At 39.8% G+C, this 27,771-nt stretch overlaps 1 protein-coding gene across 4 annotated transcripts in view; it reads right to left on the reverse strand.

Annotated features, from left to right (window-relative positions):
* The window catches only part of CTNNA2 (catenin alpha 2), a 1,365,089-nt gene that overhangs the window by 271,572 nt on the left and 1,065,746 nt on the right, over window positions 1-27,771 (reverse strand). For all 4 annotated transcript variants that reach the window (XM_070798845.1, XM_070798847.1, XM_070798846.1 and 1 more), the window contains exon 9: window positions 1,196-1,348. In XM_070798845.1, coding sequence (XP_070654946.1) covers window positions 1,196-1,348 — 153 coding nt within the window. The remainder of the gene's footprint in view (window positions 1-1,195; window positions 1,349-27,771) is intronic.

A 27,771-nucleotide genomic window follows, 5' to 3' on the forward strand; every position in this document is an offset into this window, starting at 1 on the left:
GGAGCTATTTAGCCCTGGCCTCATATTTACCCAGGACATCAAATTTGAACTTCAAACGATCTGCAAATGAGGCTGTACACAGAATTACAGAAAGACACTGGCAGAATTGAAAGTAGGAGATGTTTATCATAGCACTTTAAACTCATGTCCCTGTCTTTATTGATAATAGCTACAACACATCATTAATTGTTCTCTATAAATTCTGCAACTATCATGTAAATACTAGAATTATATATATTGGGATGATGCATCTGTATGCTAATATTATTGTTTATTGCATATTAATATTTTTAACTTTTGTAGCACTCATTTCACATTCTTCCTTTCCGCTTCTTCCTCCCCTTGTTACTCCAATCCCACTCCTTCTTCAGCTGTTCTTTCTTTAAAGTTGAAAGTGGCAGAACTTCCAAGGCGAACCTTGGAAAGACTTTGGGTTCTTCAATGGCTAACTTGGAATTGAAGCCAAATCTTGGAATCTGTAGGTAGAATGTGAGGGGTGATGGGGTATTTGCCCCATATTTGGGAACAGAGCCAGAAAGATTGTCATAATATTATAAGCATGACTCTATTTTCAGCTTCTTTAGTCTAATGTCACCTCAAGACACTGGGGCTACAGTAGGAAGTTCAAGGGTTTTAGTCAAACAGTACAATTTTGCATTTATAAAGCAACTCCTACAGATGTCTCTAACACAGAGAATATACCTAGGACCTGAACTTACACTCCTACTACTGTCCCAAGAGTCTTTACCAAGAGTCCAAACATCTCTTTTAGGGAGGGGAGACTAATTTTTACAATGTTCATAATGTGGCCAGCTAATTCAGGTTTAGGTGGGTGAGTAGAAATGGGAAAGAAAAGGGAACTGTGTCTAAATCTCCATTTGGAAGTTTTAATTCTACTTCTTCAAATCAAAGCTGGTCTTCAGCACTTGGACTGTCCCTTCTATTGCTCCTGTTTCTGCCTCTGCTTACTGTTGAGGAAAATTAGCAGATACATTTCAGAATCTGTTTAGAATTGTGTAATAGAGAGAGGAGAGATTACTGAAAACCTGTGTCCTTTACAAAGGATGGAGTCACCAGAAGATAAAAGAAAGATCCAGGAAAATCACAGGAGCCTGGTTTGTTGAAATTCCAGGAGCCATTTATAGAGATTAAACATACTGATACAAATTCTAGTCTCGAGCCTCTCTTGACTTACCTCTACCAGCTTGTTGGCGTGCTCACGGAAAACTTGGGCATATTCCTTCACTTCCTTCTCATTCCCACTTTTTGCAGCCTCAATGAGAACTAGCAAAGGAACGTTGGTTTCCAAGAAAGAATCTGATATGTGATCCATCACTGCTTTCCGAAGCTACAGTAGGAAAAAAAAAAAAAAAAGAATTAAGGGATAGAGGAACTATTTGACTGCATTACTCTTTAAGTCATATGAATTAAATCACTTCCTAGGAATAGTTTTTCTAAAGCCCCAGTTCTCATGGTTCACAGACATAATGTTGCAACTCTCTTTTTAATCTTCCTGGTGCTTATCATATCAAAGGAAGGCAAAGAGCTATGACCAAGAATGATTCTGAATTATCTGTATTATATGTCAACTTAGAAGTTACACACATGACTTGTAGCTCAATACATTATAGACTGTCCTTATCAAAGTTCTGCTCACATCCTTCATTGGCCAAGTGTCTCCCTTCAGGTTTTGAGTCCTGATTCAGCTTAAGAACTCAGGCTTTTTAGAAAAAGAAGAAATGTAAGCATCAGTCAACAGGTGGGGAGAACTTTAAATGATGAACTAGGCCTTGAAGTGACCCGAAAATCTTATCTCTCTACTGTCTCCAGTCCTTTCTACATCCATTGTTTGTATTTGATGGAGCGAGAAACATGAAACACCCAACAATTTAAAAAATGTATCTGCCAGGTGCTATGATGACATAGTTGGTATGCTCCAGAAAGAAGTACTGACAATTATTCTTCAAGGTAATTTAGAATGCTGCTGCTGCTAAGTCACTTCAGTCATGTCCGACTCTGTGCAACCCCATAGACGGCAGCCCAACAGGCTCCCCCGCCCCTGGGATTCTCCAGGCAAAACACTGGAGTGGGTTGCCATTTCCTTCTCCAATGCATGAAAGTGAAAAGTGAAAGTGAAGTTGCTCAGTCGTGCCCGACCCTCAGCGACCCTATGGACTGCAGCCTACCAGGCTCCTCCATCCATGGGATTTTCCAGGCAAGAGTACTGGAGTGGCGTGCCATTGCCTTCTCCGAATTTAGAATAAACATATCCAAATTTCTAATAATGCATAATTACACATCATTCCTACATTGTTTAAATGGGAAGTAGGACAGCCACATTAAAATGAAACGGAACTGTACTGAACAATTACCTTAGTGCTGCTTTGTTCATAATTATCAGAATGTGTGCAAGGAGAAAACACCCCAAATACAAATAAACAGAAGAGAAGATGATAAACAGTGTGTATATTTTCCAAGCAAATATTCCTATTCAGGGGTATTCAGGCAAATCTTTTGATAGTATGATACATACACATTTATCATTGATCAGAAGAAGGGAAATGTACAAATCTCAGTTCCTTTTTGCACTAATTACTAAAGGGTATCCCTGTGTGTATGTGTAGTTTACTTTAACTCTGGATTGAGTTGGACATTTTACCATATAAAACATAACAGATTTGTGGAAAATTAACATTAATTAGTTACTCATTAGCAAGGTGCGTTATATTTCTGCTTGGGAATAATACTTTTATTGGTGAGCTCATACATTCTGGCCATATGTGATGTGCCAGACAACTTAGATCAACCAAGATTTTTTTATGTTGTATCACTTAATCCCCATGACAATACTATAAGATAGGGACTATTCTTATACCACCAGTTTTTCAGATGAAGAAAATGAGACTTGGAAAAGTTAAATAACCTGCCTGCCCTCATAAGGTGGCAAAGAGCAGAGCCCTCTAATAAAGTCTGAAGGGGACAGTGCAGAGGACACTTGAAGCTGACCTGGCTTGGCTCTCCTCCAGGACAGAAACCCTCATGAAGGAGAAGCTATTAAATGTAATCAAAGTTGAACTGGCTGGGGACAACAGAGATAAAAGAAAGAGAAGATCTAGATAAAGTGGGGGCAATGGTCAGAACTAAGCTATCTCACCAATCAAGACACTGTTTGATTTTTATATCTTAGGAAAATTTTATTTTTGCAAAATATATATAACATAAAAGTTTTTCACTTTAAGTGTATAATTCAGTGGCATTAATTACATTCACAATGTTGTAAAGCCATCACCAACATACACTTCCAAAATATTTCCATCACCCCAGAGACTCTATAAACATTAGGCAAGAATTTTCTGTGGTCCACTTCTCCCAGCCCTAATAAATCTACTTTATGTCTCTATGAATTTGTCTATGCTAGATCATTCATACAAGTGAAATCATACAATATTTGTCATTTTGTGTCTAACCTACTGTATTTTAAAGTATTACATAAAATAAGAGAAGTGAGAGCTCTGTGAAGCTAGAAGAATTATCTGCTCTTCTAGACTTTTTCCAAGCCTTCAGGAAGATTGAGTTCTCATTAAGTATGAGCAACTTGAAATCAGCAAGGTCAAAATTCACATAAAACTATTATAAGAAAAACATGTCATCTCTACACAAACTGAAAGCATCCCAGAAAGATATGCCTATAAAACAAATTAAAACTGTAATCTACTATTTCAAACACATTAAAATGCACTAAAAATGATGCAAGATATGAAAGAACATAAATTAGAAGAAGAAGAAATTCAAGGATGAAGTCATGAAACTTAGAAAAGAATTATAAGTAAAAGAAAAATCATTTGAAAAAGACTAAATAAGAATGAATAAACACAATAGCAAATGCCTCAAAAGAAATAGAGAAAAGAAGGAAAAAATTTTAAATGCAAAATAAAATTTTTTAAAAGAGATTTTAAAAATTTGAGAAAAGGTAACAAATACTGAAGATAAGCAAAGAAATTTCAATATATAGCTACCAGAGGTCCCTAAAGAGGAAAATCAAAGCAAGAAAATGGAAAGAAAATGAAGTACAGTAATTCATGAATATTTTCCTGAAGATATATATAATTTTAAAGTGCTATTATATAAATATAATTACTTATATAATTATTTATTTAATATAATTATTAAAATATAGAAATTATATTCTATATACATTATATATAGACATATATTTGATATAGAAATATATATTATACACATAATATATAAACAATTTTCTAAAAAAGCATTTCATGCACTTGAGAAAGGAAACCTATACTATCAACCAAGAAAATTGGATTCTAAAGAAAAAAGGGGTAAATCCTTATGTATTTAGGCAAAGAAAGGAAAGGAAATTATTTATAGATGATCACTAGACTTTTCAACAGCAAAGTTTTATGCCAGAAGAAAATAAAATATTACATTTAAGACCCTCAAGGAAATAAAATGTGAGCTAAGAATTTTATAACCAGCAGAACTGACTTTCAAGGATTTAAACCACAGACAAAATTTGATCAACATGCAAGAACTCAGAAAATATCATTTTTATGAGACAGAGAAACTGTTAAAGGATGAACTTTACCTGGCAAAAGAACTAGAAAAACATCAACTAATAACTCAAAAAGCATAACATAAGTACTGGCAGTGAACATTCAGTATATTCTTATTTATAAAACTAAGAACAGCATAGTCAAATGGGAGAGAGTATAATATAAAATGGATTTAAGCTCTGACAATGAAGATGTAAACATGAAAAGAAAAAGGGAATAGGATCTTTTGTAAAAAAGATCTTAACTATTTTATGTGATTTTAATTATAATGGTAGCATGAATATTGTTATTCTAACACTACTGTGTTTAAAGGTAGGCTCAGTGGTAAAGAATCTGCCTGCCAGTGCTGGAGCCACAGGAGATGAGGGTTCGATCCCTGTGTCAGGAAGATCCCCTGGAGGAGGAAATGGCAACCCACTCCAATAGACCTGGTGGGATAATTTCACGGACAGAGAAGCCTGGTGGACTACAGGCCATAGGGTCGCAAGGGGTCAGACATGACTGAGTGAGCATGCACACAAAGCAAACAGTTATGAAATTTCATTTCTCATCTCCTGTGTCCTTGCTAACCAGAAGTGTTAGTGTGGAAGAAAGACAATGTAATATAAAAGAGACTTTTTTTTAAAAGAGAGATTACGGAAAAACCCTATTATTCTAGACCTGAAGTAGAAATACCATTATGAACAAATGAGATTTTTAAGTAAACACACACACATATAGTTTCCAGTTCTGTCCAACAGTGGCCAGTCCAGTAATAATGAACATTTTTGAAATACAATTTTACCATAAAACAAACTAAAGCTTCTTGGGGAAATGGTTGATTCCAAGTTCTTTGAGGCTAGAAATATATAAATAAGCCTGAAATATCTTATTATGCATACGTGCTAAGTCACTTCAGTTGTGTCTGATTCTGTGAGATTCTACGGACTACAGCAGGTCAGGTCCCTTCTGTCCATAGGATTCTTCATGCAAGAATACTGGAGTGGGTTGCTGTGCCCTCCTTCCCACTGCCCTCCTGCCAGGGGATCTTTCTGGCCTAGGGATTGAACTCAAATCTCTTACACCTAACCTGCATTGGCAGGTGAATTCTTTAGCGCCACCTAGGAAGCCCACATTTTATTATACCAGATCAGTCAAGTCAGTTCAGTCACTCAGTCGTGTTCAACTCTTTGCAACTCCATGGACTGAAGCATGCCAGGCTTCCCTGTCCATCATCAACTCCCGGAGCTTGCTCAAACTCATGTCCATTGAGTCGGCAATGCCATCCAACCATCTCATTCTCTGTTGTCCCCTTCTCCTCCTGCGTTCAATCTTTTGCAGCATCAGGGTCTTTTCCAATGAGTCAGTTCTTCAGATCAGATGGCCAAAGTATTGGAGCTTCAGCTTCATCATCAGTCCTTCCAATGAATATTCAGGACTGATTTCCTTTAGGATTGACTGCTTAGATCTCCTGCAGTCCAAGGGACTGTCAAGAATCCTCTCCAACACCTCAGTGCAGAAGCATCAATTCTTCAGCACTCAGCTTTCTTTACAGTCCAATAGCAAAGGGTTATTAAAGATCTCTGTGTCTGTGTGTGCTCAGTAGTATCTAGCTCTGTGACCCCATGGACTGTAGCCCACCAGGCTCCTCTGTCCATGGAATTTCCCAGGCAAGAACATTGGAATGGGTTGTCATTTCCTACTCCAGGGGATCTACTCAGGGATGGAGCCTGCATCTCTTGTGTCTCCTGCATTGGCAGGCAGATTCTTTACCAACTGTGCTACTTAGGAAGCCCATTAGAGACTACTAGACAATTTAGACAATTTAGACTTCTCAAACAATAAAAATTCCAGTGGCCTGAAACCCATAAAATAACTTTAAATTAGTGTATAAGGACTAAAAAATAATAATGATGAATTGGTCACCTTAAAAGGACAACAAGGAACCAATTTCACTTATCTTGGGAAAATCAAGAATATGTCTTGCCTTTCCTATGTGAACTGAAATTCTTTGTAATAAAAGAAATATCTGACTCTAAATTTAGTCCACTTAATAAATTGAAAACAAAATGATAGAATATCACCATTTTCCAACCAATAATGAATTAAAATGTCTTCATTCTAGATAATGAACAGTGTTTGAAAAATCACTAAAAAATACAGCTGTTTAAGAATTGTGAATCACTATATTGTACATCTGTAAATTATATAATATTGTTTATCAACTATACTTCAATTTTAAAAAGAGAGAAAGAATCACGTACTATGTGCCTTCTGATGAAATAGCACAATCCCAACCATAGTGATGTCAAAGGGATCAAACCTGAATATGGTGGAGGCTCTGGATCCCCTTGGTGATTTGCAGAAAGTACAAAAGACAGAACAACATACAGGACATATGGCACCACACATGTGTATTCAGCAAAATGCAAAAACTTACAATACTAACCATCCGTGTTCTCCAACAGATGGAGTATAAGCAAAAGAAAGGGAATGAAGTGGATGCAATAGATTAATAGACTAAAAGATAAATCCCAAAATGTGGGCAAAACCAAATGATGTCATCTGAAGATGCACATCAGGATGATAAAACCACAAAAACACACAAGGAAGTGAGCACTCTAAAGTCAGAATAATGATTACTTTTGGATTACATAAGAGGGCTTCTAGGGAGGCTGGCAAAGTTCCATTTCTTGACCTAGGTAGTGGTTACAAGAGTGTTTGCATAATACTTATTATGTGTGGATTCCTACACCCATGTCTTATATTTTAAAATTTCAAAAAATGAAATATTTCTCATAGGCTTTTCCATTTTTATCTGGATAAAATACAGACGTGACACCAGGATGACCTGGGAAGCCATGAGTTTAAGATGGTGGACAATCCCCCCCTCCCCCCAATCAACCCACACCTTAGTGCATGGAGGAATGCTGCCAGGGTAACCTCACCCAGGGTAACAATATTAGTCCAGTATTGTTACATGATTAAGAATGCAATTCTATCTTACTGGACCTGTTGCCCATTTTGAAGTTTATTAGTTATAACAGTTGGTCTGCTATAACTTAACTAAAACACATTGAAATGGATCTTTTTTTTCCCCTTGTCAATTCTATCTTCTTTCAGGTTCCCTTTTCTTCCCTTGATCCTTTTTACTTAAAAGATGGACCACAGGCCAGTATCATCTATCACTGCCATTTCCTGGGAATTTGTTAGAAAAGCAAGCCCTGGCCACATTCCAGACCTCCATTTCAATCAGAATGTGCACTTTAATAAAAAGTCTAAGTGATTCCTATGCACAATACAGTTTCAGGAGCTCTGCCTTAGAAGACCTGTTGTATCAGTTAAGTTCTTAGTTGCAAGCATTAGAGACTAATTCTGGAAGATTTAAGCAGAAAAGCTCTCCTATTAGTTGAAAGAAGGAAAAGAACTCAGAATGTTAACACTGTGTTTTTCTGTCATTAGCTTCTGATTCAAAGTCTTAGGCAAATGCACCTGATTTTTATCCAGGCAAAATACAGACCCTAACTGTGGTTCATGTGTCAACATTTAGTTGCAAGGATGAAGGAGGAAGGTTTTTTGAGGAATGTTTTGTAAAATCAAGTGTTCTTGCCATTTTAGCTTCCTATATCAAAATTCATATAATGAGGAATTCCCCCAAGATAGGAAAGGAACTCAGAGGCTTAATCAAAACCAAAAAAATGGCCAATAAAGAATAGGTCTGATAAAGCAATGATTCAAGTACTCAAGCATGGGTGGAAGGTTGAAACAATAAAAACATTTATAGAAAAAAAATTAAAGGTGAAGGGCTGTTTATAAGAAACAAGATCAGAAACTATGAACTGGGTGGGACAGGAATGGCAAACATGCTCCCTCGTTTCCTTTCTATGCCTACACCAGACACAACTAATCAATCCTGGCATTCTTTTATCCTGGGCTCAAATACTCTTTCATAACCCTTCTCAGGTCAGTGTTCCAGGTCACTACTGTCAATAAATCCTATTTCTCCTGCAGAAGGAAAGTTTTCTTTCTTTGTTGAACCTTACGTTTAATTAAAGAGTTTTTGCACATCAACCTTTAGGTGGAATGGTTTCTGTGCATCAGAGCAATCCAGGGCCATCTCGATTTTCAGAAATAAATATTAACACCCAAATCTAGGCTGCCCTGATGATATTTAACAAATGGCTGGCTGTTTTAAGATGTCTTGCCATTTAGACAGATGTTTAGGAAAATCTTGTTAAGAATAATAGTATTAATTTCTTCACTACAATGATGTAAGAGGGTGATTTTTAAATGGGTTCAAAACTTTGAACCTTAAGTCTTTCCTAGGATACAGCTGCTCTGGGCTCTTCACAATCACTGACATATTTTACCATATTTCCTTAAGCTTTGGGGTGTAATTGTTATTAAACATGAAAAATCAAAGCAACAAAGTGTCTGGGCCGGGAGCCATCTAGCCTCGGGGCTTGACAAAAATTGAACCTCATTAAGTCAGGCAAATTTTAGCCAGTCTGAAGGTCAATTAAGGTAATCAGTCAGTGCAGTAATCTACCCAAAGCCACTTTAATAAGCTAAGGTGCCACCAATGCACAGTCCAACGGTAATGACAGCACTGCTCCGAGTTTGGGCTGGGGGTGGGGACAGATATGGGGGGAGTAGAGACGTATTTATGAAGCTTGTGTAAGAGCACTTAGAGAATAATCACTGTTTCTACTTTATTTTGTTTTTCTTTTTTAATGAGAAACACAGAAAATCCTTTGGTCATTCTATTCATTATCCGGATGGCACTGACTATCTTCTATGAAGCAAAATCATTTTAATTAGTGTGCTAGCTTCTTTCTTTAGGAAAACCAATTATTTCTTTAAAAAAGAAAAAAAGAAGAGTTCATCAGGCTTCATGCTTCTCTCCATATACCCCTCTTCCCAATTCAGGCCCTACTGGATCAATTCAAAGCACAACTGTCATTGTTAGAAACACCAAAGCATGGCTCCAAATAGCAAACATGTGATGGTTTAGTTTAGCCAGATAAACAGTCCTTGCCCTCTAGATTTTTTCTCTAAGAGTACTTATGCAGTCAAGATAAAAGCTGATAAATATCTTGCTGATGAAGTAAGAAGCACTGAGTAGATAATTGCAGTAGAATTGTTATATGAATGACTCCATTCTCCACTGCCTCTCAAACCCATTGCCATGTAACTCTGTATTGTCTGCCTTCTCTGGCTCTGGGCTGGGCCATGTGGCATACTTGATTAAGGTCAGTGGATATTGGCCATTATGGTGCATGCAGGGGTGGGCTTGCTTGGTCAAGTGGACTTGCTTGGTTTTGTTCTCTGCCAATTTCATGAGAAGGATATGCCCAGGCTAGAATGCTTGTTCCAGGAGGAAGGAGACAAACACATGGAATAGAACTAGGTCCCCTCAGTCATCTCCATCAAGATTGTCTTGGGTCAGTCAAGAGCAAGCAAACCCATACACGTGAGAGGACTTGACCAAGGTGACCACTCCAGACTAGAGATAAGCAAATGCTATTATTGCATGCTGCTTAAATGTTATACTGTACTACTGTGACAATAGATAACTGATAATATACACATTTAACTAGAATAAGTTTTTGTGGTCACTAAACCATATTTTCAGGAAAACACCATCAAAATAAATTTCTGATCAATCAATTGATGGATTGACATTATTTCAATTCAGTTCTTTGGCCAAAAGCATTGGTTTAACAGTAGTCTTCTCTATGTGGACCACTATAAATCCTGGGCTTTGTTTAAAAATAACACAGCTGCAATTATTTACTTGTATAGATTTAACCTGTATGCAGGTCAGGAAGTAACAGTTAGAACTGGACATGGAACAACAGACTGGTTCCAAATAGGAAACGGAGTATGTCAAGGCTGTATATTGTCACCTTGCTTATTTAACTTATATGCAGAGTACATCATGAGAAACACTGGGCTGGATGAAACACAAGCTGGAATCAAGATTGCTGGGAGAAATATCAAGAACCTCAGATATGCAGATGATACCACCCTTATGGCAGAAAGTGAAGAAGAACTAAACTGTCTCTTGATGAAGGTGAAAGAGGTAAGTGAAAAAGTTGGCTTAAAGCTCAACATTCAGAAAACTAAGATCATGGCATCTGGTCCCATCACTTCATGGCAAATGGGACAACAGTGGAAACAGTGCCTGACTTTATTTTTCTGGGCTCCAAAATCACTGCAGATGGTGACTGCAGCCATGAAATTAAAAGACGCTTACTCCTTGGAAGGAAAGTTATGACCAACCTAGACAGCACATTAAAAAGCAGAGACATTACTTTGTCAACAAAGGTCGGTCTAGTCAAGGCTATGGTTTTTCCAGTGTTCATGTATGGATGTGACAGTTAGACTATAAAGAAAGCTGAGCACCGAAGACTTGATGCTTTTGAACTATGGTGTTGGAGAAGACTCTTGAGAGTCCCTTGGACTGCAAGGAGATCTAACCAGTCCATCCTAAAGGAGATCAGTCTTGGGTGTTCATTGGAAGGACTGATGCTGAAGCTGAAACTCCGATACTTTGGCTACCTGATGCGAAGGGCTGACTCATTTGAAAAGACCCTGATGCTGGGAAAGATTGAGGGTGGGAGGAGGAGGGGATAGCAGAGGAAGAGATGGTTGGATGGCATCACTGACTCAATGGACATGGGTTTGGGTGGACTCCAGGGGTTGGTGATGGATAGGGAGGCCAGGTGTGCTGCGGTTCATGGGGTGGCAAAGAGTCGGACATGACTGAGCGACTGAACTGAACTGATAGATTTAACAAACTCTAGTTCAAAATAGGGGGCTTCCCTGATGGCTCAGTGGTAAAGAATCTGCCTGCAATGCAGGAGACACAAGAGATGCGGGTTTGATCCCTGGGTTGGGAAGATTCCCTGGAGGAGGAAATGGCAACCTGCTCCAGTATTCTTGCCTGAAAAATCCCATGGAAAGAGGATCTTGGCAGCTTGCAATCCATGGGGTTGCAGTGTTGGACATGACTGAGCAACTGAGAACTTGAGCATTTAGCTCAAAATTGTACTGACAAGTCATGGGGACTAGGACAGGGAAGGCTTGGTCAGGGATCACCCTGAAGAACAGCAGTAGGTGTTTGGCTCCTTCTGCTGGCTCCCTGTTTTGCCCCAGTACACATGACTGTACTAAAATACCCATCTCCCTCCACAATAGGAAGGGACAGTTGCTTCCATGGGGAGAGAGAGAGTGAAATATTGCCTTAGGATGCCAGGCTGTGCTGGATCATCATGGATCTCTAGGTGGTCTCAGTCCAGCAGCTTTCCTTGGTGATGGTAAAACTGTGAGCAGAACATGGAGCCCATTAGTGCTGGAGGCAATATAAGGAAGTATAGGAGAGGCTGGCGGAATGGAGGGTTTATGCAGAAGGCAGAGTTGCGGTGACAGGGCATGGAGAAAAGTGGCAAAAAGGAGAGCAGGAAAGAACTGGGGGAAACTAGTATTTTATATTAACAGACTTTATTTAATGCTATTTTGTGTCAGGCACTGTTCTAAATGCTTTCAATAATATTTATTTCTCTGAATAGAGCTGGGTACATTTTCTCCATTTTATAGGTGAGGAAACTGAGGCAAATGAATGTTACTTGTCCACATTCACATGGATGATAAGTGGCAGTGGCAGAATTTGAACCCAAGCTGGCCCCAGAGTTCATGCGCTAAACTACTAATATATGTAACCTCTCATATGACTGAACTCCACCAGCTCTGCATACAATATCAAGCAAAAGCAACGTGTATGTGTGTGTGTGTGTGTGTGTGTGTGTGTATAATTCTGGAAAAACACATGGTCCAGATTTCTGGATGATGAGTACAGTGCATAAAGAATTCTGAAAGCTTCCTCCAAGATAATAAGAACAAAAAGAAGAAAACCCCAGTAGAGAGGGTGGGAAAACAGACCCAGGAGCAGATGGACACCCCTAGAGGGAATCAGTTGTCCCTCCAGAGGCAGAACTGATGCAGAGTCTTAATGAATTTCCATTCCAGTAGCTGAAAGGAGCCTGATGGACACTCACTAGAGACTCTCTGATTTTCAGGGGTTTAGGAGTCTGTGAAGAAAAAAAAAAAAAAAATGGAGGACTCATGGGTCAAGATATGTCTACTGCAAAAACCTGTCAATTGCCTTTATGTAACTGTCTTATAAATTGCTGGTCAAAGTGTTTCAAAACAGTAGATTTTCAGATTCTTAACGAAGACTCGTAGCAGTGGAAGTGTGGAAGTGATAGTTCTTCCAGAAAGGATCAAATCTACTTTCCATGCTTTTAGATGATAATTACAGTATGTATGAAAATCTATTAGCCTGGTGATGACACAGGTTATAAGGGATCTGCCTTATCATAGAGACATCTCTGAAAGGTGCAGATGAAGTTTAGGACTGTGACAACCTAGCATTCTAGGGTTTGTTTTTTTTTTTAATCATTTTTGAGAATTTTAGGATTAAATCATATTCATCCTAAGTACATAGTCCATGAGCATAGGCATATCCAAAACTGAGAGCCCGAGTCCCAAGCAGACAGGGCCAGGGACACCTTGAACTTGGTATCATCCAGCAAGTGCAGGGACTCATAAATACTGCCTTCATTAGCTCATGAGTCCTGTGACTTGTGTCTCTGATGAATAGGGGCACATTCTTTGACCCCTCTAGTAAACAAGCAATGTAATTCCTCTGTAAATTGACTATTAGAATAGTTTAAATGCCCTTGCCTACAAGCTGAAAGACATAGTTAACACTTTTTACATAAGCTAGAAGACCAAAATTTAGCTATCAATCAACTAGGGCAGAAAGGAATGACTTGACAAAATCATTCGTTACGTCTGACAGGAGTCAAGAACACAAGGCTTTCTTCCAACTGTTTAAATGTATGTGTGACAAGGGAATATTAATGGCCTAAGACAAGACATTTAAAGGTATTAGCTCAGCACTACCAGTCTATTTTACCCAATTAGGGCTATTAATCAATGTAAATAAGTACATTTTCTTCAGCAAACCAAAGGAAAACAGTTGATGTATCATAATTGTTCTTACAGTTCACTTTCATGAGAGGGCAGAGTGATAAAAAGATAGAGTTTAACTCACAAAACTCAAGAAGAAGAATAAACTGTTAAAATGACCAAAATGGTCTGCCTATAGGACGGGCCATAAGGAATGCATGATGCGTACTGGGTCACTTTCAAATAGATATACCAAAAATATTTTGCACAAAGTTTAAAAGTCTGCAACCATTTGATGAATATGAAAGTTTTCTGAAGAAGATGGTTCAAGAAAAAATGGCTCTCCCAGCCAACAAGAATCATAGAACCTCAAACTTGGATGAGACTTTAAAGGTTGTAAGCCCAATTGTAATCTAACCAATGAAAGAACATCTCTGCAAATCTTTTTAATGGATAGACATTCATTCTTTCTCTAATTTCAGTTTTATTGAGACAAAATTGTGTTTGAAATAAAACTGTAAGATATTTAAAGTGTATGTCATGGTGATTTGATATACATATACACTGTGAAAAGATTCCTCCCATATCGCTAATTAATATATCCATTACCTAGCATACTTCTTTTTTGGTCAGAATTTTAAGTTCTACTGTCTTAGAAAATTTCAGTTTCACGACAATGCTATCAACTGTAGTCACTTTGTTTTACGTGAGACCCTCAGACCTTATTCCGCTCAAAGCTTAAAGTTTGTACCCATTTACCAACCTCCCCCCCATTCCCTCATTCTTGTTACCACTTTTCTATTCACCATATGTATAAATATGACTTTTTTCTTTAATATTCCACATATAAGTGATATCATGAAGTATTTGTCTTTCTCTGTTTGGCTTATGTCACTTAACATAATGCTCTTAAGGCTTATCCATGTTGTCACAAATGGCAGAATTTCCTTCTTTCTTGTGGCTAAATAATATTACATTATGTGCATGTATTTTATATATATATATATATATATATGTTTGTGCATATGGTAAGTTGCTTCAGTCATGTCCGACTCTTTGAGACCCTATGAACCATAGCCCGCCAGGCTCCTCTGTCCATGGGATTCTCCAGGCAAGAATACTGGAGAGGGTTGCTGTGTCTTTCTCCAGAGGATCTTCCTGACCCAGGGATTAAACCTGCATCTCTTACATCTCTGGTGTTGGAGTTACCACTAGTGCCACCTGGGAAGCCATATCTATATCTATATCTATATATGTTACATATTCTTTATTTATTCAATATCCATGACGGACACTTAGTTTGTTTGCATGTTTTGACTATTTTCAATAATGTTGCACTGCTGCTGCTGCTGCTGCTAAGTCGCTTCAGTCGTATCCGACTCTGTGCGACCCCATAGACGGCAGTCCACCAGGCTCCGCCGTCCCCAGGATTCTCCAGGCAAGAACACTGGAGTGGGTTGCCATTTCCTTCTCCAATGCATGAAAGTGAAAAGTGAAAGTGAAGTCGCTCAGTTGTGTCCGACCCTCAGCGACCCCATGGACTGCAGTTTTCCAGGCTCCTCCATCCATGGGATTTTCCAGGCAGGAGTACTGGAGTGGGGTGCCATTGCCTTCTCCAATGTTGCACAGACATAGGCGTTTAATTTGTCTTCGGTTGTGCACTTCAATATCTTTTCTGATCTCACAGAGGAAAAAGTATCCATAAAGAAAAATCTTCACAAAGCCACATTAGTATCAAAGACATTTAAACATTGCACCAAATAAGAGAAATGAGAATAAATGCATAAAAATAAAATGGGGAAGGCAGTAATGCAATTGGGCTTCCCTGGTAGCTCAGCTGGTAAAGAATCCACCTGCAATGCAGGAGATCCAGGTTGGATTCCTGGGTCAGGAAGATCCCCTGAAGAAGGGATAGGCTACCCACTCCAGTATTCTTGGGCTTCCCTGGTGGCTCAGACAGTAAAGAATCCACCTGCACAGTGGGAGATCTGGGTTCGATCCCTGAGTTGGGAGGTTCCCCTGGAGGAAGGCATGGCAACCCACACCAGTGTTCTTGCCTGGAGAGTCCCCACTGACAGAGAAGCCTGGCGGGCTACAGTCCATGGGATCTCAGAGTTGGACACTACTTAGTGACTAAGCACAGCACAGCACACAGTAATGCAATTAGCTCAAAGGAAGCAGGGAAGTTATTGCAAGAAGTTCAGAGAGAAAAAATATGCTTTATCTCTTTTTATTCTACTCTTTCTCAATAACTGGTGTTCACTCATTTAGTCCTTCTCTGAGAATTGAAGCATTCCAGGTATATGAAGCACTATGTTTGACCAGGGACACGAAGAAAAATAAGACAAACCATCAACTCTCACTCATTGCTAAAATCCCCTCTACTATCTCAATTTCTAGCTACTAATAAAGCTACCGTGATCAACTTGAGCTCATATCTTGAGTGACCTCATAAATGATGCTTCTCAGAGGCAAGCAGGAGTGCCTCCTGTTCAGTGTGTTGACCTAGGAAACACCATGCTGCTGCTAAGTCACTTCAGTCGTGTCCGACTCTGTGTGACCCCATAGACGGCAGTCCACCAAGCTCCCCCGTCCCTGGGATTCTCCAGGCAAGAACACTGGAGTGGGTTGCCATTTCCTTCTCCAATGCATGGAAGTGAAAAGTGAAAGTGAAGTTGCTCAGTCGTGTCCGACTTAGCGACCCCATGGACTGCAGCCTACCAGGCCCCTCCATCCATGGGGTTTTCCAGGCAAGAGTACTGGAGTGGGGTGCCATTGCCTTCTCCAAGGAAACACCATAAACAAGTCCAGATTTGTTAATTTTCTTAGATTATGTTAGTAGACTTCTTTTTCTCACTTAGAAAGGTCCTCCCAGGACTTCTCCACCTCTCCGTTCAAACAGACATACTTTCAAATATCCAGTTTGTTAGCCCAGAAGATTTGACATTTCAAAAGCATGGAATTTTAGGTAGCATAGGTGAAGGTGAAAAAGATATTTGGAGAATAAACACCTTGGTCAGAACCCTAAACCCACACTAAAAAACAGATTGATTCTTCTGTGTATTCTGAAGGCCTACTCAGTTTCTGACTGCTTATTGCCCTTAATATTAATCCTGTGCATGTTCATTTTTATAGCTTGCAGAGAACTTCCCTAGACATTATTTCATTTGACTTTCTTTATAATGTCACAGTAAGGGTGAAAGATGTAGTTTGCAGGGCCAGCATGATTTTCTTTGTTGCATAAATGAGGAAAGGGATGGTTCACTGGTTACGTATAGAAAATGCCAGAGTCAGGTCTTCCGGTTCCAAGATTAGTGCTATTTTACTTAAGGTCCAAGTGTTTATGAATCTGGCTGTTCAAATTCACAAATCACAATTGGATAAAGATGATCTTTTATTCCATCCTTTACTCCCACACCGAGTCAGCCACTTATCCCCAGCATTGTATCCTCTCAGACACTGTTTACCACAAAAGATCTGTTTAGACACCTGAATATTTCATTCTGAGTACCACTGATTAACTGGCATTGAATGGGCATAAACTGTTTGAATCCAATGTAAGAGAGTCAAAAGTTATGTCAGGATTTCCTTGGTGGTCCAGTGGTTAAGAATTCACCTGACAAGGCAGGGGACAGGGGTTTGATCCCCAGGAAGATCTCACCTGCCACAGGTCAACTAAGCCCATGTGCCTCATCTACTGAGCCTGCACTTTAGGGCCTGAGAACTGAGACTACTGAAACCCACGTGCCTTAGAGCCTATAAAAAGAGAAACCACTGCAATTAGGAGACCTTGTCCGCAGCTAGAGAGTGATCCCTACTCATTGCAACTAGAGAAAGCTCATGCACAGCAGTGAAGACCCAGCACAGACAAAACATAAATAAATAGAGTTATATCAGATAAGTTAACTCTAGCAAGGACACTTAGGAAGCTTATGAAATATTTCTCAAAGAAAGATTTGACACTACCACTCGCCAATGTAGCTGCATTGGAGAAAGAAATGGCAACTCAGTCCAATATTCTGTCCTGGGAAATTTCATGGACAGAGGAGCCTCGTGGGCTAGAGTCCACGGGGTCACAGAATGGGACACAACTTAGCAACTAACCAACAACAAACAACAACCCCAACTGCATTGTCAGTTGGGAGAGATAATCATTGACTGAATGGTTTGAGAGCATGTTAGCAGTAGAAGCTTATTTTAAAATGTATGAAGAACTAGATGCAGAGGAGAACGACTCTCTAAAATCATCTTTCTGGTGGAGTCAGTTCTACACACCTGCCACAGTGTGGCAGGATTTGTACCAGACAGAGTCATCTGGCCCCATACTTCCATATTTCTGGCCATTCCACATTACATCACAAGTCTTCTGGGTCTCAGAAGAATCCCCATTGTAAAAATGAGAGACTCTGGAAGGACCCCATTGAAAACTTATCAGTTTGTACTCTGGGTATCAGATAAGTGACGCTTCACTTGAGCAGAATGGGAAACTTGGGGAGATAAGATGCTGCTGGATTAGGGACGATGGATGGTGGGCACTTACTGTTGGTACAGATGTCACTTGTAAATGAACTTCTAAAGCTTATGACTATTTTTTGTCATTAAAGAGCCCATTGCATTTTCTAAAACAGAAACCCTTTCCCCATGCTCCCCAGCTCTATTCCAATTGTAGATAACTGCGTACCTCTGAACTAACCTCTCTGCCCAAAGTTCTGCCACCATATGCTATACTTTTTCACTCCCTGTCTGTAACTATTGCACAGTGGTGCATTTCCAACAGCTGCTGAATTTTTCCTCGAGGGGATTCATTTCATGCAGAGGCCTAATGATGACTCCACATTTCTAAGTCTGTGGAAATCCCATAATATGACTGGCGCTATTACTGTTTAGGGAAATGCAGGTGACAGTCAGATTTCAGATCCTTCAGTTTTACAGAAGACCTGGACTCTTACATGGTATTTATTTCATTTCAAGTAGATCCTTACTTCTAGAGCATGGGCTTCTCTACTTTTCCTATAAAAGGCCAGACAGTATATGATTTAGTTTTTGCAGCCAGTTGGTCTCTGCCGCAACTACTCAACTCTGCCATCATAGAACAAAAACTAACAGTACAACTTATTTTCAAAACAGGCACAAGGGCAGATGTGGGCCACTGATTTGCAGGCACCTGATTTATATAGTTTCATCTGTGGAATTTAAGTCTTACAACCCTATCACCCTGTCCATGTCACTCTGTTGCTTTACTACTTCAAATCCCAGGCTATTTCAAGTTCCTTTCACCCACTCTCTACTTAGAACCTAGCATCTTCAGTATGCAGCAGTTATCTGCATAAGAAGAAAATTGAGAAGACTAGAGATGACCTCAAGAGGCCTCAAGGGTCCAGTCTGACTGCTTTACTTGACCAAGATGATGTTTATTCTCTTTGCCTCACATCCTGTTAGAAAACATAGTTTATCTCAGTGGTACCTAAGCAATTCCTTTTCTAGTAGAAGCTTCAAGGCAGAGAACAAAGAGGAATGGTTAGATGTAAAAGCAGAAGCTGTTGACTTTTCCTAAAACTTCTGTGGACTAGAAGGGTATCTGGTTGGGTTGCCCAGCCTGCTCAATATAGGTGTTCTGACCTAGACTGGACTCCAAGTCCTGATTATTTCCTCCTAATTTGGCAAAAAAATATTGAGAGTCCTTCCACAGACTGGACAAATACACAGAGAATGCACCTAAAGAGCACGAGGCAAGCTTGTTGCTATGGTAACATACAGACACAACGAAAGTCACAAGGGATCTACTTTCACCCGTTATTCCGGCATCTACGGATATAGCCTCAGGGCAACACTGATCTAAGCCTTCAGATTTCAAAGGAGGAGCTGTGGGAAATCTGCTCAGTCAGGCATGGTCAGTGCTGCCTTCTTCCTGCCCCTGTGACTCTGAGCCCTCCCTTGCCCACGGTCAGTGCCCGGACCACCCAGCTCGCCGTAACCAGAGGTGCTCTTCAACTTCTCTGTCACCCTCTTCATGTAGCTGCAACTCCGATTGCAGCTATTTAAAAACAGCTTGATCTTCACTGAAATTGAAGGAATCAAATAAAGATATAGAAGTCCTGCCCTTAAGAGTTAACAGGATTGATGCACTCCTGAAAAAAAAAAAAAAAAAAACTGGTTTGAGAGAAGAGGGGGCTGAGATTGGTTATCCACCAAACTTCTGACAAGCACTTATGGTTGGATCAGATGGAAAATCCCCTCCTGTCACCAAAGTTGTCAGGACAAATGGTTCTTCTCCGATCCTGGAACACTGGGGCAAAAATTCATCCATGTCTTTCTTACTGAATATACCAGGCAAGTTGGCTAGTCTCTCTGTCTGCATTTAATCAGCCATCCCCCACTCAAGCTAAGATAAAAGTCCTTTACTTTTCCCTCTTATGATTAATTAGGAAAGTAATTATCAAAATCTCTTTCATGGTTCAGTGTCTTGCATGGGGTTGGCCACAGATATGGGTGGTTTAAAGAAGAAAAAAATCAGGGATGTTAAACAGGAAGGCTATTATTTTGATTATTATTGAGGATCTCAAGACATTATGAATTGATATTTACCTTATAGCCTTCCCAGTAATGGAATTTTAATAAAACCTATAAAATAAGTCCAAAGTGTATCAACTTGAACAACTGTAGTCATTAAAAGGACAGGCTTCAGAATTAGCTCACTTGGATTCACTAACTTGCCAGCTTTATATTGGTAAGGAATGTAAGCTCACTGTCAGAATTTCAAAATGCTACTCTGTAAAAATAAAATCTTTTTGATAATGACAGATTTTAGAATCAAATTATAACACATCAAACAGAGAATGGACACTAGCTAAAGAAATGTCAAACAGTATCTGTGGGTTCAACTTTGCTTTCTTGACCTTCATATACACCCAGGTGTATAGGAGCAATGGATCAGATGGCTACTTCAGCTCTCAATGATAGGATAGCAGCAGCTGCCCAGTTTCTAAGCCTAACCACTTCTAGCACTCAGAGCTACAGAAAGGCAAGCCAAGTGGCTGTGAAGCCACAAATTCATGTGTAATGATAGTCACTAATTTGTAGGTTTTTGGAACTCTATTTAAATAGAATTCTTTACTAAAGCTCCCCCCACCTTTAGAGCATACAAATTATGTTTTTTAATTTTTAATTTAGATTGATTTATTTGCTTGTCTACAGCAGGTCTTAGTTGCAGCGCATGGAAACTTCTTTGGTCTTCATTGCAACATGCGGGATCCTTTCATTTTGGCATGCAAACTCTTAGATGTGGCATGTGGGATCTAGTTCCTTAAACAAGGATAGAATCTGGGCCACCTGCATTGGGAGCGTGAAGTCTTAGCCACTGAACCATCAGGGAAGTCTTTTACTGAAATTTTTATTTGGGCCTTAAGCTAGACAAAGTAGAAAAAAATTAGTTTTGGAGCACAAACCCAACAATTTGATAATTACAAAATCACTGATCTTAATTCAATTTGCTAGCTACTAAAATTGCCCAGTAATTGTACCAGATGCTGGGTAAAGGGATAATCTCCCATTTCTAAAGCAGAGGCTGCTATTGCAGGGGGTCTTAGGATGCTAAAGGAAGAAATTCTGCCCTGAGAAAAGATCTCTGAGGTCCCTTCTACTTTATGAGTAGAGTTTATGAGTCTATGACCCCCACTGAATCCATCTTTTTTTCTTCCAAGAGAAAAGCTGGTTGAGAAATAAGCCCAGAAGACACTATTGCTTTTCTTTCCTGTCACTCCTTTCCCCCTCCTCCTACCCCCCTTTGATTCTGGGGGTAACTATAAATCTTTATACACATATAATCACCATTCAACTTTTAAAATAATCATATAAAGAGACTGTATCCTTCTTTCTGAAGTTAAAGATGGGTGTGATTTCTCTTCCTCTCATTGGGGGACATTCTTTGTTCAGATGATTAAATTTCTGAGCTGTTTTTCTGTACATGAAGGAAATTTTCCATGCTCCAGTCTGACAAAAATACCTGTTTTGGGTACAGTTTCCTGAAATGTGGCACCATATGTGCATCAGTAAACATTATGTGTAGAGTAAATTAAGCTGAGCCTTATAATTAGGCAGTAAGGAAATTACTGTAGACCTGAAAAAGTAAATCAGCAGTATTAAAATGCTCTCCATTTTCTCTGAAGCACTTCAGAGTGTCATTAAAAAAAAAACCCAAAAAACGTCGTGTCACAGTGATAAACATCGAAAAAAAATGCATTTGGAGCAAGGCAACCTAAAAGACACCACAGTTCAAATAAGTCTTCAGATCTGGAGTCCAGGGTGTCATCTCATCGTAAAATTTAAAAGTCAGCCCTTTTGCCACTAACATAGGAAAAAAAGAAAGCCACCTGACTTTGAGACTTTGGGAGGAAACTTTCTCATACAGCAGGTGCAGTAAAGACATTAAGAGCTAGAAGCTCTGGAGCAGAGCCAAGACTAAGGAGAGTCACCCATTATAAACAAAATAGCAACACTGTAAACAAAAACAAGATCAGTATTGCTGGTTTTCTCTTTTGCTTCAGGTTTCAGTAAAGCTCAGCACTGCCCTATTACTGATCCTGTGTTAATTTACAATGTTGGTAAGTTACTCATCATGAATTTTTTTGCATTAATTTTGATTTTCTAAAATACTGCATAAAAATATTATTTATCTTGATTACTTAGTTTTTTGGTTCTTCCTGAAATTATGTGCTGTAGGCTACCACTGCCTCATTCCTCTCCCCCTCCTCCTGGCCCTGCCCCAGAAAGCACAGATCTTGCCAAGCCCTTCAACACAGCACAGTGAACAATCAGACCATCCATTTCTAATCCTGGCCTACGGGAAGAAGAGGCTCAAGTATGTATTCTCCCTCCCTTAAAACAGGTATTGTATCTATGAAGTGCTGATGACTAGAAGATGCCAAATGGAGACAGGTTGCAGGGCTTCACGAATCTTCACGCAAATCTTCCAAAGAATGATGGTGAGACATAAAAGTTCCCCCCACCAGAAATAAAAGCAGTGGAATTCAAACTTGCCAGAACATCACAATTATCTGGAAAGCTTATTGCAATATAGCATTTAACTTGCCACTGCTACATGAACTTAGAATCTCAAGATGAAGCCATATACGGGTTTCTCTCACTATCTGAATGTACAGATGCTCATGAAACCTTTTGCAAGATGACATGCTGTAGAATGAAGAAGCAATCACCTTATGAGGTGTCTTACTAATGGATGCCCAAAACACATCAGGATAAAAGCACAAATGCTCACACAGTTCAAAACTTTGGTGGCTGGATGCTGAGATGTTGAGTGTAGTTTCCAGGGAAGGAGCTTGGTGGCGCTACTCTTGCCGCTTCCAGCGCCCACTGCCTGTGTAAGAGTTGGCTGTAAAATGCTGGACAGATCTTTACATTCACCTTTCTTTGTAAGAGCAAAAATCCTCCAAATTCCTTTCAGCTAGCAAAAACAGAAACCAATGTAGGTTTTTCATAAAAGGCATAAACAGACTTTTGAAAAACAGGAGATACCTGGTATCTGCATTTTGGTAGGTTCTTAAGCTGAACTTTTCTAAAGTCAGCCCAGCAATAGGAAACATCTGGGTTAAAGCATAGAAACTCTCTCTTAAAATGGAGAAAGCTATTATCACAGTAAAAATGGACTTTTTAAGTTAACAAATCTTGCTCTTCAAACAAAAGAACCAAAGACATGAGAGTTTAGAACAGAGGAAAGTTGATGATTGGGATACTTCTAGGCTGGCTGGATACAGATTCTCCATCCTTTCATCACTTGTGTGGTGGCAACTTACTTTATTTTGGGCACTAAGATATGCCTTGAGGAAACAAAGAACATTAGGTCATGGGCATAGGCAAAAATAAACAAACAACTTAAATCTACAGCAAAAAGTGTCATAATAAAGGTATTTAAAATGCTTTAGGAGCCTACTGGATAAACCCTGTTTATAAGAATTGAATAAAGTTGTGATGATCAGGTGACATTTAAGCTAAGCCTTGTAGGAAAAGTTGCAAATTTTCCTAAAAGGAAAAAAAAAAAAAAAAAAGAGGGAGGGAGGGCATTTGGAAAAATTGTGAGTTTTCATGGAAAAAGAAGATAAATGAAGGAAAGGGGCATTCTAAGCAGAAGTAACATCAAGTGCAAAGCAATGAAGATGTGGGAAGACTGGTCTAAAAGACTGCTGGAGCTACACTGAACTGAAGGCAGGGAGCCTGGGGTCAAGTCACTGATTGTGAGGCTGTGATGATCGTTTTTTGAAAAGCAACTAAGCAGTGCCAATGGTAATGGAGAAGGAGTGCACTCAAAACACAGTTAGTGGGGATCTAGGGAAAGATAATGGAAGAAATTACACAAGGCAAGAACTTTCTTGAAAAGCTGATTATAGTGGGGAGCACACAGGTATATAGGGTGGAGGAAGGGTAAGGATTTAATTTTAACATACTCTGGAAATTTCATTCAGAAAAGAAGGAAGACGAAGATTGGTTAAGAACATACAAAGTAAATGGATGAATATTACAACCAACATCACCTTCATGAAATTGAGCAGGACCCTGTTGGGGCTCTTGGGCTCAGAAGTCTTTCTGTGTCCTGTTTCTTGTTTAGGCTTCAGCCTCTAAGACTTTCCTTGAGTTCCAGTGGCAAGTTCAGTTCAGTTCAGTTCATTTCAGTCACTCAGTTGTGTCCAACACTTTGCGACCCCATGGGCTGCAGCACTTCGGGCCTCCCTGTCCATCACCAACTCCCAGAGCCTACTCAAACTCATGTCCATAGAGTCAGTGATGCCATCAAACCATCTCATCCTCTGTTGTCCCCTTCTCTTCCTGCCTTCAATCTTGCCCAGCATGGGGGTCTTTTCCAATGAGTTAGTTCTTTGCATCAGGTGGTCAAAATATTGGAGTTTCAGCTTTAGCATCAGTCCTTCCAAAGAACACCCAGGACTGATCTCCTTTAGGATGGACTGGTTGGATCTTCTTGCAGTCCAAGGGACTCTCAAGAGTCTTCTCCAACACCACAGTTCAAAAGCATAAATTCTTTGGTGCTCAGCTTTCTTTATGGTCCAACTCTCACATCCATACATGACTAATGGAAAAACCATAGCTTTGACTAGATGGACCTTTGTTGGCAAAGTAATGCCTGCTTTTTAATATGCTGTCTAGGTTGGTCATAGCTGTTCTTCCAAGGAGCAAACGTCTTTTAATTTCATGGCTGCAGTTACCATCTGCAGTGATTTTGGAGCCCCCCAAAATAAAAAGTTTGTCACTGTTTCCATTGTTTCCCCATCTATTTGCCATGAAGTGATGGAACTGGATGCTATAACCTTGGTTTTCTCAATGTTGAGTTGTTTTTTTTTTTTTAAACTTTACATAATTGTATTATTTTTGCCAAATATCAAAATGAATCCGCCACAGGTATACATGTGCTGATGTATAGAACAGTCTTATGGACTCAATGTTGAGTTTTAAGCCAACTTTTCCACTCTCCTTTTTCACTTTCATCAAGAGGCTCTTTAGTTCTTTGCTTTCTGCCATAAGGGTGGTGTCATCTGCATATCTGAGGTTATTGATATTTCTCCCGGCAATCTTGATTTCAGCTTGTGCCTCATCAAGCCCAGCATTTCTCATGATGTACTCTGCATGTAAGTTAAATAAGCAGGGTGACTGTATACAGCCTTAACCTACTCCTTTCCTGATTGGAAACCAGTCTGTTGTCCCATATCCAGTTATAACTGTTGCTTCTTGACCTGCATACAGATTTCCCAGGAGGCAGGTCAGGTGGTCTGGTATTCCCATCTCTTTCAGAATTTTCCAGTTTGTTGTGATCCACACAGTCAAAGGCTTTGGGGTAGTCAATATAGCAGAAGTAGATGTTTTTCTGGAACTCTCTTGTTTTTTTCATCGAAAAAGCAAGAGAGTTTTTTTTTTTTTTGGATGGCAAGTTCAAACTGCTGCTAATAAGAGAAGGGATGAGAATGCAAACAAGGAAGGAACAATCAACAAACAATAGTGTAGCCTTGGGGCAGGATCCTGGTTCCACCTCAAGGGATATACAATAATATCTTTGAGCTCTTCTGCAGAAGTAAGTGAAAGTGGAGTTGCTCAGTCGTGTCCCTGACTCTTTGCGACCCCATGGACTGTAGCCTATTAGGGTCCTCTGTCCATGGGATTCTCCAGGCAAGAATACTGGAGTGGGTTGCCATTTCCTTCTCCAGGGGATCTTCCCAACCCAGGGATCGAACCCTGGTCTCCTGTATTGCAGGCTGGCACTTTGTCATCTGAGCCACCAGGGAAGCCCCTCAGTACATAGAAGATGTTATTAACTACTTGATGAGCATTCTTCATTCCAGAGAGAAGGTCACAATTTGATAACCTTGAGAACCACAGAAGCTCATCAGGAGACCATCTGAGGCCAAATTAAAGAAATGCAGGCCCTGCACACACCTTGATCCTTATCAGCAGCCCTGACCTTGAACTATTGCTATAAAGTGAAAGTGAAAGTGAAGTTACTCAGTCGTGTCTGACTCTTTGCGACCCCATGGACTGTAGCATACCACACTCCTCCGTCCATGGGATTTTCCAGGCAAGAGTACTGGAGTGGGTTGCCATTTCCTTCTCCAGAGGATCTTCCTGACCCAGGGATCGAACCCAGGTCTCCCACACTGTAGGCAGACACTTTACCATCTGAGAAAACTCCTCCCCAAATACCACAGGTTGGGACACAGTTTTTTGAGGGCAGGAGCTCGCTGTGTCCCCCTTTGCCTGACAAAGGAATAAAGCTATTTTTTTCTACTTCACTCAAAGCTCTATCTCCAAGACTCATTCAGCACCAGTGCACACAGGCTGAGTTTTCAGCATCATTCATCACAATTTCCTGCCCAAGCAAAGAGGAATGGTGAATTCCCTCAAACATCCTCTGTGATATCCCCGGAAGCCAGGAAGGTACAAAGTGCTTAGATCCTACAGTAAACCAGGGCTTCCACCACTTTCCAAATCTCAAATTCATCCAGCCCCCTTGGGAAATAGGAAGATTAAAAAAAAAAATCAGCTGTCCTGATGGAAATTTCCCCTGAGAAAAGGATGCTAGGAGCCATTTCAAGTAATAAAAGGTGACCTCAGCAAGGAGAGGTCAAATGGAACAAGATATATTTGACCAAAAGCTGGCTGCAAAGATCCACTAAATACATTGTCAGAATCAAGGCGATTAGCTGCTATCATCAGCTCCCCAAAAAGCTCAATTCAGGCCATAGTGGCAAACTCCTGCAGAACACATTTGAAAATTATCTCCCTTTTAGTGTCTGTTTTGGATAGAAAACTTCAGCCTAAACATAGCCTCCAACAATATATATGGACCAACCTCACTCAGTCAGGTTTGGTGTTCTGAAATGTTTTGGTAAGCTTAAAGGACATTCTTAAAAAAGAGAGAGAGAGAGAGAGAGAGAGAGAAAAGAAAAGAAAAATCCTTATTTGACCCACCATTTTTGAAGATTTTCCAAATTTCCCTGCTTAGGTATTTCATCCTGGAAAATATGATAGAACTTTTTTTATAATCCTATAGTGGATCTTCCAGTGTCAGGATTAAGATTCTGCCTAGGAGATTTCCTGGTGGTCCAGTGGTAAAGAATTCACCTGCTAGTATAGGGGACATGGGTTTGATCTCTGATTGGGGAAGATACCACATACTGCAGGCAACTAAGCCTGTGTACCACAACTATGGAACCCATAAGCCATAACTACTGAAGCCCGTGCACCCCAGAGCCCGTGCTCCCCAACAAGAGAAGCCACTGCAATGAGAAGCCCATGCTTTGCAACTAGAAAAAATCTGAACAGTGACAAAGACCCAATGGAGCCAAAAACAAATTTAAAAAAATAATAATTAAAAATAAAATTCAGCCTAAAATTTTTTTTTTTTTTTTTTGGCCTGGCACTCTTATTGCCTAGAACAACAACAGTGTCCAAAATAAAACCAAAAGCACACATTCTCTTGAATGTTTTGAGACTCAGGCAATGCTATGTATCCTTCTCCATCCAACTTTTCCTTGACTTCTGGGGCATGAAGAAATCAGCAGAAGCGAATAAATCAGTAGTTGAAGCTTCCACTTAATTGAGCAGTTTCCTATTCATACATGTGTTACAGATTCCTCTGCACAGTGCGTTATTTGATTAATCAATATTGATCAAGCTATTGGACTCTTCCTGTGATCTGGACTCACTGGTGAGAAAGAGGTCAAGCTTG

This window comes from Bos indicus, chromosome 11 (assembly GCF_029378745.1).
Source record: "Bos indicus isolate NIAB-ARS_2022 breed Sahiwal x Tharparkar chromosome 11, NIAB-ARS_B.indTharparkar_mat_pri_1.0, whole genome shotgun sequence".
Taxonomy (NCBI): domain Eukaryota; kingdom Metazoa; phylum Chordata; class Mammalia; order Artiodactyla; family Bovidae; genus Bos; species Bos indicus.